This window comes from Strongylocentrotus purpuratus, unplaced genomic scaffold (genome assembly GCF_000002235.5).
Source record: "Strongylocentrotus purpuratus isolate Spur 01 unplaced genomic scaffold, Spur_5.0 spur5_scaffold_15, whole genome shotgun sequence".
Lineage (NCBI taxonomy): Eukaryota > Metazoa > Echinodermata > Echinoidea > Camarodonta > Strongylocentrotidae > Strongylocentrotus > Strongylocentrotus purpuratus.
This window is the reverse complement of record NW_022145600.1, coordinates 30,088,609-30,104,856: the sequence shown is the minus strand read 5'-3', so window position 1 is coordinate 30,104,856 and position 16,248 is coordinate 30,088,609. Positions and strand designations below refer to the sequence as shown.

General features: G+C 35.4%; 1 protein-coding gene across 1 annotated transcript; it reads right to left on the bottom strand.

Annotated features, from left to right (window-relative positions):
- Window positions 1-11,397: 11,397 nt before the first annotated feature.
- On the bottom strand, window positions 11,398-15,545 carry LOC105438453. Its single transcript, XM_011666270.2, has 6 exons — window positions 15,370-15,545; window positions 14,681-14,791; window positions 14,327-14,456; window positions 13,757-13,858; window positions 13,089-13,241; window positions 11,398-11,919 (listed from the first exon to the last, which is right to left on the bottom strand). Exons 1-6 carry the CDS (start codon window positions 15,447-15,449, stop codon window positions 11,767-11,769), a joined length of 729 nt encoding a protein of 242 aa, XP_011664572.1. The 5' UTR covers window positions 15,450-15,545; the 3' UTR covers window positions 11,398-11,766.
- Between the last annotated feature and the right edge of the window lie 703 nt (window positions 15,546-16,248).

Below are 16,248 nucleotides of genomic sequence, written 5' to 3'. Positions count from 1 at the left end.
GTGAGCAACCTGACGGGGGCGATTATGGAGCTCACGGGGGCGAATCGCCCATCGCCCCCGTGTATTTTCGGTTTATTCCCAATGAAGTAGCTAATATCTAGGCTATATTTCCGTTTTTAATTAATTTTGGACAGGTGTGTTATATTATCCCGCATGTATGCATAATCTAGTGATTTGTATTTTTGATAATGATAACAAATTCATGAGATGCAGTACATCCTACTTGTTGCTCCCACCATTGGTCTCTCAATTATGATCTTCAGATACTATTTTTTTCCTTCAATAATGAATTATCAAAAAAGGTAAATTATGTACATTTGTGACCATGATTTGTACCCGTATGGCGTCAGCACAAAGGTATGTGTTATGCTGAAAAACGTGCAAAATTACAAGACAATAATAAATATGAAAACATAATTCACCATGAAAGTCTAGAAGGATTTTAGTATTATTACTGAATTTCCACTTATCTGCATTATGAGAGATATACATTTATTACATGATTCCATGATCAATATTTGTGCTTTAAATTGTGCATACATGGTGACTCGCTATATGCTTCGAGTTTCTGACATTAACGTCAGTGGAGACACACCAACTGCCGCTGCATTACCAGAGGTGGGAAAATGTTAACGTCAACTGAGAGGCGGATATATCAAATCTGACGTCTCCCTTCCTCCCTTTTTCTTTTGTCACGGTTACGATCGGGAAAGGGTGTCAGCTCAGTCAAAGGCACGTGACTCCACACATGGCGGGAAAACTGGTAACAATGCAACGGTAATACACCACGGTTTAATTGAATGTTTGGTCATTAGAAACATGTACAGTACACAATATTTCTGAATATATCGTACAGTCTCACGTACAACAACTCTTCTAATAATTGAATAATAGAATCTATAGTAGTATTTATACTAATTAAAATGGGTCATTGGGGTGGATAGGCAGGTCTGGTACGATATATAGAATGAGCTTTATCTTGGAAACATTGGATGCGGTAGATTGTGATGACGGGGGAGATGACATGACGTAATAGAGCGAGATAGAGTAGAAAGAGAGAGAGAGAGAAAGAGAGGGGGTAGATGAGAGTTACATCAGTAACGAGTTCATGACTCTTAAACAAAGCAGCCAAACATGCCCATCGTGCCCATCAAACTACATAATGAGATTTACTCAATCTTCTTTCCTAATCAAGCAAGAATAGGAAAGGATTGCAGCTCCTCCCCAACTACGATTCTTCAGCGAGGAGATTTATCTTCTTTCATTTGAGTGATAATTCTTTCAAATGTTAAAGGTAATACAAAGTTTTGGGAAATTTGAAAATTGGGTGGAAAGTGATTCTTTACAATTTTGATATATTTGGATGCCCCTGTAGATGTATTATAAGCACGAGAAAAATTAGCCCCTATAAAACACTTCTCCTTTCGAGAAAAATCGAATATAAAAATTTGTGCTCCCGGTAAATTTTGATAAATTTCAAATAGCGCCTACGGCCGTACAATGGTAGCTGTGACTATGAAAATCTCAGAATATGTAGTGGTGATATATAATTTCTAAACGGGAATAGCTAATCGGTCGATTTTAGTCAAGAAACATTGTTTTATAGCTTAATTAATATCTTAACCTTGAGAGGGAGCTACATAACATAAACAGTTTATTATTTACAATTTCATAAATTTAGACTCGATTTCAACCGCAACAACGATCCCTGAATATTGTAGGACCGCATATGCTTCCAATATGTTCATTGGAACCAAATTCATGACCCCATCCCAAAACTTTGTAGTACCTTTAAGCCTGGTTCTTCCCTTTCTTAGTAAATTCATCCTAATGCATGGCAAAGATTTGATTTTTATTGTTTCCTTTGTTGGAATATTCTTGAGATGTAAAGATGGATTCTCTTTTCCTCGTAAGTGCATCGGAATGCATAGAATATGATTTACGAACAGGAAACCTAATTTTACAATGCATACCAAGTCTTGGCACTAATACCACCGACCCTAACTCGCTTAGCATCCACGGGGAGTGCGCGGGGGTGACAGTTGTGGAATGCTTCTGTGCGAAATAAACGACCTTCAATCAGTAAAATGATTTTTGAGATATCGAATCACTGCAGAATTCCTAACCCGACCCGAGAAAAACAAAATTTAGATGTGAAAGAAGATTTATCCTTTGATGGATATAGATGGATAAGGGCCGAGGGATAGTCCGTGATTTATTTGAGACAAAGAGACGCTTCTTATCAAAAAAAATAAATTCGCCAAGAGAGAATGCCTATGCTACATTTACATGTATGTAACTGTTCCTTGAATAATGCGATGTTAGGAGGAATCATAACTTACGACCAATCATAAGATTTTATTGGATATAAAAGATAGACATGTCTCTAATAAAACTCAATGGCACATTACACATTTTCATTATTGTGATCAATATTGTTATTTCGATTGTCAATTACAACATGGATCATTATAACTTAAATAATTCAGCAGTATCAGGCAATGTAATGGTAACTTCAATGTCTATAATGTTACATAAAATAAAACATCATGTCCAAGATTAGAAATTAGCATAAAGACCGAGTCCCTCTCATATATTCCAAAGCACATGTATATTCATACATAGCAAGATCTATTATTTAGTGACAGTATACAGATAGTCAAGCATTATTTAGTATATCTTTTAAAATATGCGTTTAAGAGTTTTATGTTTCTCTTAGCATTCTTTTATTTTGTAATCACTATGGTACTTTTTATTTCCAAAGCCTCTACATAATCGAGATTAGTATTATCGAACAAAATATTATTATCTATGTAAGGATTCCAGGTGGTACAATAAATCAGTGTATCTAATATCATTGGCGCAGTACTACGATAACTGATCAATATTGTTTTCGTATTGCTCAGTCATCCGGGAACTTCAATTATCGACATCGATATCACACGAAAACAAAGCTATATTTACCGAGGTAAATCAAAATGTGTTATTTCGCTAGTCAGCCTGATATAGATAATAATAATAATATTATATGGCTTTGTTTTCGTGTCATACAAAAATATATTGGTCTTGCTATGAAATTATTGGACTCGTCATTTTGATGATTCCAGAACCTTGCAGTACACACCAATACTTATATGCTAGATGATCAACCTTTTCAGATCGATTCCACAACATTTCTTTCACAATGCAATCACATAACCAGAACTGTTATGTACCTTTAAGAAGCTAGACTAAAGTAAACAGATATATCTGATGCAATAATAAATGAAATATAACCGTGAATATAAAGATAATACAGAGTTTGATACATAGACTGAAAATATTATTTTAAAAGGTTAGGATTTGTTAGGGTAAATGGGACGCATTCTCAATTATGCAACCATGAGGTAGGGGGCAGGACGGAGAGGGGCTCGTATACGAAGATAGGATGTAGTGGTGTGTGACCCCTATACCCCCCTCCCAATAACTTCTGTCTCTCGTTGTGGTCTGTTTGCTACACTTTCGAAATTATCACCATCGTTTGAATAATGATGAATTTAACGTTATAATCTGATAATTTCTCCATAGGGGTGCGGGTGACAAAAAATCCTACTTTTGTATATCATCAAACTGTCGACATACAATTGGATTGTTGACGCTCATTGATGAGCATTTACAAACTCATAATGCAAAACAGACTGCTCTGTAAACACCTGCATCGGTGAATTGCACATTTTTTTTTTATTTCGATGCAACAGTTTTTTGCAGCAGTATTTAAATGTTTTCGGTTATTCCCAATGAAGTAGCTAATATCTAGGCTATATTTACGTTTTTAATTAATTTTGGACAGGTGTGTTATATTATCCCGCATGCATAATCTAGTGATTTGTATGTTTGATAATGATTACAAATTCATAAGATGCAGTACATAAGCACGGCAATTATTTTTCTATATTGGGCTAGAATAAGCTATGGATATATTGCAATCTAAATGAGGGATAACATGTTCCAGTTCAGGCCCGAAGCGGATCACATGTATCCCTTTGGGCAGTTGGCCAAAGCGGATCTCACACATATTTAATCTGTGAGATCATATATTCATTAAAGCATACTATAGGACGACACCATTTCCAGAGGGTTGATTTCTGTCACTAAAACTTGTCATACAATGGATGTTAGAGCCGCCTTTTTCATCAATGAATCTTGCTCAGTTTTTAATGAACGGGAATCCCTCATCCCACATTATTCAGTTTAGGAAGGATGGATTTTTTTAAACGAGTGGTCCCTAAAAGGAAACTTTATTGACACTTGTCATTATAGTGTTTTATCCCTGTATATATGTCTTTCTTACAAATCACCACTATCGTTGTCATCTGTGTTATCATTATCATCTTCTTCTTCATCATCATCATCATCATCATCATCATCATTATACATATATTTTTCACATCCTTTTAATTATTTGTCCATTCTGCTTAAAAAATAGTTAGACGGGATATCGTCATGCAATCATTAGAAAATGTAATATTTTAGTCCCAGTCCTGTAGAAAAAAAAACCAAATCATTATCATTTTCATCTTCTTCACCATCGTCATCATCATTATTATACTTATATTTTGCCTAATAATATGCTTTTAATTATTTGTCCTTTCTGCTTTAAAAATGGTTAAACGGGATATCGTCATGCAATCATTAACGTGACAAAATAGAATATTTTAGTCCCAATCCTGCGGCAATCTATTTGAAAATTACTGGAAATTAAACATGCTGGCCTCCTGACTCACGACACATAAGAACACTGTTAGAGAAATACCTTTATTGAAGTTTATGAGATCGATATTTTTTTTTTTAGATTAGTGTACTTTTCTAGGCAACTAAATTAAACAGCTGCAACCCTATTCCATTTCTAAATTCGAAATGTAGGCAGGTAAGATACTATAATTCACCAATTCCCTTATAACAGACTGTACAGTAGATAAGCCTTGCACTCATGAAATATTGTTGTCAACGATTCAAAATGTTATTACAGCCTTTTGTGTAGGCCTATTGTCTAAGAAAACTGTAGAGAAACATACATTGCAACATTTTGTGATATGTTGAATATCAACATTTTTTTTAAACAAGTGAACCTCATTACACCTGGCAAACGCGCAAACTTCATTTAGAATATTTTGCAGCCAGACCCTAAGCAGGTACACATGCCTTCTCAACTTTACACATTTAATTTTCTGAAAATATTCTTGTGGTATTGATACAAAATTGACATAACGATAGATATCACATTTCAGGATACTATGTATATTGCACAGTAAGATTTGATTGACGTCACAATAAGCTCCTAAAAGACTCTCATTTGCCAAAGAGGTGTTGATTTTAGTATTCGAAACTTTTTCTAAAGGCGAAAATCGTGAACTACGGTAGTTTACGGTGACAAAAAACAAAAGCGAGAAATTACCAGTTATGAAAGATTTAGCCGAGAGGATATTGGGCATAACATTTACGGAATAAAACAAAACAAAACAATTACTCTTTAAAAAAAAGGGGGGGGGGGGGGGAGGTGTCCGTCTTGTCCTTCATATTTTCTATGATCGTAAAGGTATTATATCCCAAAAGCAGCCAACATCTAATTCTGTAGAACTTTGCAAGAATTATGAATTTGTCACTGATGTCATATCTGTGAAATTTAAACGATAGCAGTGTCCTAGAATTCAAATTATGCAAGGAGATCCGTTAACTTTCAAGATTTCACTGTCAGACACTATTGAGTGACTGACTGGATTTTTTCTTCTTTGGTAATAACATACATATAATGAGCTGTAAAGGGTACATGAGTATCTGGTAACATCAACAGCCCACTTCTTGTAATGCCCAAAGTTTATCTGATTGAATCTTTGTTCGGTACCAGCTATCACAGCGATCTGTGATACCTCCTTGATCAGAGGTCAACATTCATACTTTGCTCCCGAAATATGTTAATCAAAGGAAACATGCAATCAAGTACTTGGTATAATAAATAAAAATAATGGTTTCGAAATTATCACCATCGTTTGTATAATTATGAATTTAACGTAATAATCTAATAATTTCTTCATAGGGGTGCGGGTGACAACATATCCTACTTTTGTATATCATCAAACTGTCGACATACAATTGGATTGTTGACGCTCATTGATGAGCATTTACAAACTCATAATGCAAAACAGACTGCTCTGTAAACGCCTGTATCAGTGAATTGCTGATTTTTTTTTTATTTCGATGCAACAGTTTTTTGCCGCAGTATTTAAATGTTTTCGGTTATTTCCAATGAAGTAGCTAATATTTAGGCTATATATCCGTTTTTAATTAATTTTGGGCAGGTGTGTTACATCATCCCTCATGCATAATCTAGTGATTTATATGTTAGATAATGATTACAAGTTCATGAGATGCAGTACATAAGCACGGCAATTATTTTTCTCTATTGGGCTAGAATAAGCTATGGATATATTGCAATCTAAATGAGGGATAACATGTTCCAGTTCAGGCCCGAAGCGGATCACATGTATCCCTTTGGGCAGTTGGCCAAAGCGGATCTCACACATATTTAATCTGTGAGATCATATATTCATTAAAGCATACTATAGGACGACACCATTTCCAGAGGGTTGATTTCTGTCACTAAAACTTGTCATACAATGGATGTTAGAGCCGCCTTTTTCATCAATGAATCTTGCTCAGTTTTTAATGAACGGGAATCCCTCATCCCACATTATTCAGTTTAGGAAGGATGGATTTTTTTAAACGAGTGGTCCCTAAAAGGAAACTTTATTGACACTTGTCATTATAGTGTTTTATCCCTGTATATATGTCTTTCTTACAAATCACCACTATCGTTGTCATCATTGTTATAATTATTATCTTCGTCATCATCGTCATCATCATCATTATACTTATAGTTTGCATATCCTTTTAATTATTTGATCATTCTGCTTAAACAATGGTTAGACGGGATATCGTCATGCAATCATTACAAAATATAATATTTTAGTCCCAGTCCTGTAGAAAAGAACCAGATCATTATCATTATCATCTTCTTCCATGATCTTCATGATCATTATTATACTTATATTTTGCATATCCTTTTAATTATTTGACCATTCTGCTTAAAAAAGGGTTAGATGGGATATCGTCATGCAGTCATTAACTTGACAAAATAGAATACTTTAGTCCCAATCCTGTAGAAAAGTACGAGATCAGACCATTTGTGTGGTCAATCACAGACCGATGCAGCAGTCTATTTGAAAATTACTGGAAATTAAACATGGTGGCCTCCTGACTCACGACACATAACAACACTGTTAGAGAAATACCTTTATTGAAGTTTATGAGATCGATTTTTTTCTTTCTTAAATTAGTGTACTTTTCTAGGCAACTAAAATTAAACGGCTGCAATCCTATACAAACAATTACTCTTTAAAAAAAAAAGGGGGGGGGGAGGTGTCCGTCTTGTCCTACATATTTTCTATGATCGTAAGGGTATTATAACCCAAACACAGCCAACATCTAATTCTGTAGAACTTTGCAAGAATTATGAATTCGTCACGGATATCCTATCTATGAAATTTAAACGTTAGCAGTGTCCTAGAATTCAAATTATGCAAGGAGATCCGTTTACTTTCAAGACTTCACCGTCATACACTATTGAGTGACTGACTGCCTTTTTTTTCCTTCTTTGGTCATAACATACATAAAATGAGCTGTAAAGGGTACATGAGCATCTGGCCGATAACCCACTTCTTGTAATGGCCAAAGTTAAACTGATTGAATCTTTGCGCAGCATAAAACGTACACCGTTCGGTATAGCTATCACAGCGATCTGTGATAGCTGAGCTCCTTGATCAGACGGTAAACATTTATACTTCGCTCCCCAAATATTTTAACCAAAGGAAACTTGCAATCAGGTGCTGGGTATAATAAATAAAAATAGTAGTAACGAACAATAATAAAGGGCGGGGAAAAAAATCAACATTATCATTCCATCCAAAAACTTACCGCGTAAACGCCTCTGATATGAACAAGACTAGTAGACAAGAAATGTTTAGCGATTCCAAGAGAGGGGTAATATAAATCATGGAAACAAGGCATACATTGAAGCTAGTAAATCCAGGAAAAATATGCCCACATTTATCACGATCGAGTTGTACTAGTAGCAACTGCTGGTTCCTATGATCCGTCGGCGCTAACAGATCTGTTGAAACTACGTTTACTGCCCTCACACGAGACTGAGTACAATAATTATCGGTATTATTTTTTACATGATACCGATACTTATATATTTATACGCTTTCAACAAGAAACCTTCTTTATCAATTAAAAGTATGAAGAGATATCAATATTTAATTGATTACTCTTTATTTCCTATTAGTCATGTACAAAGAGGGCTCCGCAACAGGCAAATGGTGTTCACCATGTTTTAATGCAAATTCCTCAGTAAAATAATGTTTTGCTAAAACGATATCACCGACTGATTTTTGAAAAATCGGAACTCATAAAGGTCCACCAGTGATATGCAATTCAGAACAAATATTTTGGCTGAAAATGTTTGCCGGGTGTAGAAAACCCACTATGAACAATACAGTTTAATAACTAGGTTAAAGATACAATTAGAACTGGTAGTGAAAACGTATTGACAACAAAACTAATAGTTTATGGTCATAAAATGTTTGATGGATACTAAAATATCAAATGTAATCAATATTTTTCTATTATCCTCACACATTTTGAAGAATTCTGGTGTTATTACAACCCTCGTCTGATACCCTTTTCATGAGGAAACTTTTGAATGACTTGTTTGAATGTGAAAACGGTCCACATAAGACCACAGGGTTTCTGAAGTTGCTCCACAAGGTTCTAAATAACCAGCAACTCTAGAAAATCAAGAGGCCTGCTTTAGAAACTTCATTTCTTATAAATTTGCGAGAGAAGTCAACCCCTAACCCTACCTATGGCAACGGGCCTGTATTGTTTGTCCCTATGTTATGTCTAAGTTTTAGAACTGTCAAATTTGGAATATTATTTTCTGTCCAAATAATATGAGTTTGAAATAGAAGCCCTATAAATATGCATCTGCCTAAAATGATTTGTTATTATATTTTCATGATGTTCTTTTAACTGAAATAAGATGTCACGAAAAGTTCTCGGGACGAAAGCAATACCTTTATATGACTGTGGCACTTTTGCAATACCATTTAAAGCTTGCGACAGATATATAAGTCTGCTCATACAAAACAAAAATGAAATAAAAATATATAAACGCATTCCTTAACCTTTAATTTTTCGTTCTTATGATCCACCTCTCCTTAAATCTTTACTTCTCTCGCTCCTTTCTCTCATCATGCTCAACATCTCTCTTCTTGTAATAATATTATTGCTTCATTAGACCCTATTTTGCTCTTTCTGTCATCATGGCTGTTTTTTGCCTCTCCCTTATCCCCTTTGTCACTGTCTGTTTTATTTCTAAATGTCTTAAGTCTAAATGCAAGGCGTCTAAACAAAATACGGAAATAACAAATATATATATATACAGATAATGGGTTTGCTTTATTGTGCAACGCATCATCGTTTGAAAATTAAATACACAAATATACGCTTCGTTTATTGACACAGAAACAGGAAAATGCACTTATTTACATATGCATAATTATTACATACATTCATATATATATATATATAAGACATGTTAAGCCAACTATGTAACTTTATTTCCGAGTTTTTGCCCCCCCCCTCCCTCAAGGATAAAATGGCTAATGGGTGATCATAATTTTTTACAAACAAATAAATATAAATAAATGAATTGTTATCTATGTTGTACACACATTGTACACACATTCAAATATAAAACTATGAATATTAATTTACATTAAAATGTATGCGTTCATATGAAAGAAGAAAGAAAATCTCTGGTACCACTCGCCTAAAGAAAATAATGTGTTCATCCATTGTTTCTATAGTTACATGTTACCATAATGTTTTGTTTTTCTCCCACCTGGAATCGCCCATCTAGAATCCAACACAGATGTATGCATTACATACGGTGAACTAACATACATTAGATGTTGAAAATCAGTTACTGGCAAGAATCAAGGAATGCCACTTCAATAAATAAAGGAAGACATTAATTATTTGTACATTAAAACAAATATATAGTACCGATGGGTAGCATTTATGTCGATCGACCTCAAGGTAGTAATTAATAATGATGTGGAATAATGTACTTAATTAATATCTACAACACATATTGCTTATCACTAAAGTTTATAACGAAATTTGCTATCTATCACACCCTAAATTGAGTTTATTGAGTTAAGCAAAATCTTAAGATTTAAAATGCACTTACAATGTAGGCCTTCATGTCAGAATAAAAGAAGAATCGGGTACAAATTATAGACATTTGCATTATTGGTCTGACATCGCTAAGTCGATTTAGGTTTTCTCTAAAGATGAAGCTTGCAACCCCCCCCCCCCCCCCCCCGAAGCTTGTATTTCATTGGTATATGAATATATTCAGAACCTCAGTCATTTGGATTTTACACGTTTGAGTCCTAGGCCTGTATCAAATACTATTGCAAAACATATAACTTGCATACATCTGTTAATACATACATTTACATGTATTTACAGTAGTTATTCAGCCTATAAGGTATAGTGCAACAGTTGGTCAATGCTCCGTAAACAAATTGTAATTTGATGGTATTACATTATCTTTTGTTTACCTCATTTTAGATATTCTTTTCTACAATTATTGTTTACTTTCCCTTCAAATAATGAGACCGCATGTTTTCGAAGTCCGAAATTCACAATAGTATTGATTTAGAAACAATATCTTCTGCCCAATTCTTAGATGTATGATGTCGTTACTTATATATATTATATATATATATATATATTCATGTATATTTCATTTTTATGATTTTCTAAACTTCTAATAGCTACTGTGCATTGAGGCTAATATTTGAGTGTAACAAATCGACTATTATGACCTTTTGACATTTTGGAGAACGGGAAATATATCAAGTATGTGGTAATAACCATCAGTTGTCTATCTCTATGAAATATATGAGTCTCTTTCATTCGGGTCTCAATTGATCAAGACATGCACGTCTAGTCATAGCTAGTAAAATCCATGGTCTGATAAAGACTGTTCGGTAAATTAGTCCCAAGATAAAACTAAAAGGTTCTCGAGTTTTAATCATTGAACAGTCATCATCTGTACGCGATATACGTGTATAATGCAGTCATCAGCTTGTCTGTAGCTCATGTAAAGCTTTATTTAGCATGTTGCATGAAAAAGGCTTCGATGGGTCAATTATGCATCTGCGTTGCGCGTCCATGTCGTAGCCCTGGTAAATTTCCATTCAACATGCCCCTATCAACTCATTCGTAGCTCCCTCAAAGTTCAATGAAGCATTTTGGATAAGAATAACCTAAGATCCAAATGTTTAATCATGCATTCGCATTGTGCATCCATGATGAAGTTTCTCTGAAGTTAGAATCAACGTGTTCATTGAGTGACCTGTTAAGTTCGGAGCTTTTCATAATTACCATGCTGTTGTCAGCCAATTTGTAGCTCCTCTAAAATTGCATAACGCTAATGGCCTGGATCACGATATAATGTTCTCGTGTAATTGGGGATTGTTCTGGTACACACTTGTTCTAGACCCTCTGTAGCTCCTTTGAGGGTCTTTAGTGAATGATCTTAGATCAATATTTGTCATGTTACGTGGTTGTAAGCTATTGTATAGCACTTCTCTAAAAGGTTCCATTGCGCATGTTGCTAGATCGACCTACGTTTTGGTACACGTCATTTTCGTCGATGTCGTAGCCCCTCTGAACGGTACGGAAGTCCACGGGGTGGAGGATGAGAATGACAATGCCCTCTGCCTTCTTGATCATCTCCCATACCTACAAATGATAGGGGAAATAATTAACAATCTTTCCTCAACAGGACGCGCGATGGCATAGTTATAGACCTGTAAATTAGTAATCGGGAGGTCTTGGGTTCCAAAGTAAGCGGATGCGCTAGTAACCTTGGTAAGGCATTTGTCCTTATTACCAAGTCCATCAGAGACGACTTTAAGCCGTCGGTCCCCTGTTTGTTTACTAACAACCATATACATGCTTTTTTGGCAGTCAGGTGAAAACAAACCAATCAACAAATCATAATAAGAATTATTATAATTGTTATAACGGGGCATTTCACCGGCTGGTGAAGTTCACATAAGGCACAGTATTGAAGAAACTGATTGCGGTTGTAAAAGTTTGCAGGGAATTGTTATAGATGACAGCATTTTAGTGATTTTATCGATGCCATTTCAATGTTTGGTGATTTGTTGATATTTACTATTATATTACATATATTCATGAGATATTTCATCAGAAAGGTATTCGGTGCATTACTGTATAATTATTTTCAGAACGGCAAAGTATAAATGAACGGCCTGATGTGTAAAGTGAATTTTCCCCTAGAATTTTAGAAACCTTTCCTCATGACTGGAAACTTTATGGGAAGCCAAGGATTTTATCTTAAACATGTACATATCACACATTTTGTGAGCTTAAGCTATACGGATTGTCGAATTTACGGCATGATAATAATAATGATTATGATAATAGTAATACTAATTGATATAATGAAAATGACAATTGAGTCTTATTTACTCAGGGGCAGCCACGTCAGGATTAAAACAGTTCTGCCTGCATGGGGGCCTTACAATTACCATCACCCCAGCAATTGCCAGGTACCCATATACACTTAGCTGGAAAGTGGCAAATGTGGATTAATGTCTTGTTAACAGACGTTAAAAAAACCGATATACCGCAGAAAAAATATATATACAATTTTGTGCCGCCAAAACCCTTAATTGATCTGGTACAATTCTAGCTTTTTCAAAAAATGGCGGTTATTCTAGTTTTCTCACCTGTTCATTAATTGACATTATCTTGTACGTAACCAGAAATGACTCCCCAATATAACTTTCATCGAAATATATTTATGACCCTCCACTTCTTTTATATTTTGATGGGGGTTACTCGATGGTAAACTGGAGACGATTCTTCCGGATCTGACTTACCTGTTCCGTAGATGCATCGGGGTGGACGCAGTCAAAGTTGACCTCAGTGATGACGTAGTTGCATCTCAAGCCCGCACTGTTCAGACAAGTCGTATCGTTAGACTGTAGAGATCCTCTGCGATGAGCCAGACCGTCTTGAGATACACGCTCAATCTGAAACGAGGATTTTTGACATCAAATGTTGGTTAATTTGTCTGTGGAATATGTGCAGGGGTCTCACCAATCACAACTTTTGTCCGTAAAATTCTTGAAAGCAAGTCTACATTTTTTTCTGGAGACTTGTTATGCCTGTCGGAAAGTCCCCTTTTCTATTTGTATGATAATAATCATGGGATAAATGGGGTTGGTGCTTGAGGAGGAGGGGCTTTCATTTTATTTGATAGGTGATATATGTTATGTACATAAGCTACATATACCGTCGCATTACTTTTAACGTTTTGTAGATGTTGCTGATATTCGATTTCATTTGTATACTGGCTCCAAACAATTTTCTAGATTTTCCCGAAATTCTTATTGACGTAATTAAAAAGAAAAAAAAACATCGAATTAAAAAGAAAGAGACAAGGATAAGATTTACAAGAGGGGGAGTGATGGAAGATAAATAAGGAATTTATTTTATTTGGCCTAATGTTTCAGCCAACAGACTCAATAGTCCTGCCATATCTTACCTCATTTCCTTGGAGTTTCAACCCTATGTCGTCAACATTATCTGAATTCCATTGGAAGTCACAGATTGTTCCAAACGGGATTCTCTTTAGCGTGATCTCGATCTGAAAAAGAGGAAAAAAAACAACATTAGAACATTGTGTTACTTTTTACCTTATATCGTTTGGCCTTTGGATGGGCATCGATCCGCAAGTTACCTTCGCCGAGTTCTGCTTAGACTATCCAATTTTGTTCTTCTTCGATCCCATGTTGTTTTTTGGTGTCTTTTAGGTAATTTTCGAGAAATTAAATTAAAAGATTTAACAGGATTCTTGCATTGATATAACATTAAATCCATTCATTAAAATTACAAAATTGCATAACACTTCTGCCGGAAATTCGTGCCATTAGTGCATAATGTCACCAAATTCATTCAAAGGTATTAGGCAAATGAGTCAGTATCTATGACACGATTTCTCAGACGTCCAATAATCAAAAGTAATTGTGTTGACGAACGATGTATCAATATGTAATATTGTATTTGTATTTTCCTCATCCTAGAGAAATTTGAATGATTTAGCATAATACATTACCTCTGGTTTGTCTGACATTCGAACACAGTCTCGGGCAAAGTGGACGTTTTTCAGCATAGTATCATTAACCTTCAACCACTGGTCGCCTACCCGGAAGTAATCTTTGAGTTCGCGAGGAACATCCATAACTCTGTAATATGGGTGCGGGAAAAAAATGTATTTCAGTTGAAAGACATAGAAGCCTAATTCTTTTAACTGAAAAGACAGGATATAAAACTGAAAGGGGAAAGGGAGAAATCAAGAAAAGCGAGAAAGGCTAAAGGTAATTTCCCCCATCACCACCACCATTATAAACAAAATAAAAAGGAGAAACAACACATGGGTATGAAAAAGAGTGATTATATAAGTACTCACAAAATACTGTCACTGGTTTCCTTGAGCAGTAGCTGAGACAAGTACCGAACGAGGGTAGTTTTGGCGACAAGTACGACAGCCGTTCCCGATAGCTTCTCCCCTTTAAGTTTCCTTTGAAAAGAAATTGGATGAATTTAGATAAGTGATAATACTTGGAAACCTCTAATGCAATTAAGACAGTCGGATACCGATCTTTGTTATATTTTCCTTAAATGCATAATAAACAAAATACTTTCCACTACTTCTTAATTATTTGATGGTAATGTTGATTAAGTATATAAGGAATAATATTGCTTTAAGCGCACTATACTACAGAAATTCTCCGAACGTAATAGTCAATGTACAAAAATCCTTCTTTATTCATTTAAAAATAATTTTAAATTATATCAATTAGATAAGGAAGCAATATTATTTTTTATTCAAATCGGAAGTGACGAAGCATCTCCAAGATTTTAGACTTCACATATTGAACACGTTTATGAAAGTTTGTCTTATCGATATCCTGCGAAACTTAACGACTTGTTTGACTATCTATCCGTATTGTTTTGGTAACAGATTTTAAGCTTGTTTGAATCATAAATACCTTTTCCATGTTAATGCGGAAGAAATTAAGTTCAAAATTCTCAACGTGATTATTTCATGTTCAGTTAAACTAAATCACTTGTTGTCACATCTCCTTTGGCTATTACCTGCATTTTGTTTCCATCTTCGTGGCTGGAGTTTTCTCCTGTAGCTTCAGAGGGACTGACTTAGCCGTTAACGACGACATACTTGTTTTACGCGGTGGAAGAGGGGGTTTAGCGTCATTCCGTACAGCGGCTGACCGTGGTGGTGTTGTGGTTCTAGAGTCAGTTCTGGGCCGTCTCTGAATAACGGACGTATTTTCATAGATATTTTCATCCAGGCACAAACCTGCCTCGGGTTCCTTTATGTCTAGAAGTCTTCCTCCTGGCATTTCTCCTGTAAATGTTTTTGAGCATTCGGGCTCTGACTCATCTGACGGTGTAGGACTAGGTGGCCAACTGCTCTCTGTTGGTACTTTACAGATGTGAAGACTCGTGAGAGCACCTCCTTCGGATTCTTCAGACGAAGTATTGCAGCCAGAGAGACGGTTATCGAATACGGGCGAGGGATCTATGCGACGTTCTGGAATCTCGTACTCGTTCTCTGAATGGTCAGCCCTTTCCTGAAGACGAATTTCGATAAGACCATCGGTGATATTGTAATCGTGTTAACTTTACCGGGTGTTCTCATACATCTTCCAATAAAGGTAATACAAAGTTTTGGGAAATTTTGAAAATTGGGTGGATAGTGATTCTTTACAATTTTGATATATTTGGATGCCCCTGTTGATGTATTATAAGCACTAGAAAATGTAGCCTCTAAATCACTTCTGCTTTCGAGATGAATTGAATATAAAAATTTACCGGTGCTCCCGGTAAATTTTGATAAATTTCAAATAGCGCCTACGTCCGTACAATAGTAGCTGCGACTATGAAAATCTCTGAATATGTAGTTATGATATATAATTCCCAAACGGGAATAGCTAGTCGGCCGATTTTAGTCAA

Coding starts and splice junctions, on each gene's coding strand:
- LOC105438453 (XM_011666270.2), bottom strand. CDS start 15,449: ATGTCGTCGTTAACGGCTAAGTCAGTCCCTCTGAAGCTACAGGAGAAA. Junction 14,457..14,680: donor GAAACCAGTGACAGTATTTT/GTGAGTACTTAT, acceptor CCCATATTACAG/AGTTATGGATGTTCCTCGCG. Junction 13,859..14,326: donor GAATGTCAGACAAACCAGAG/GTAATGTATTAT, acceptor CCTCTTTTTCAG/ATCGAGATCACGCTAAAGAG.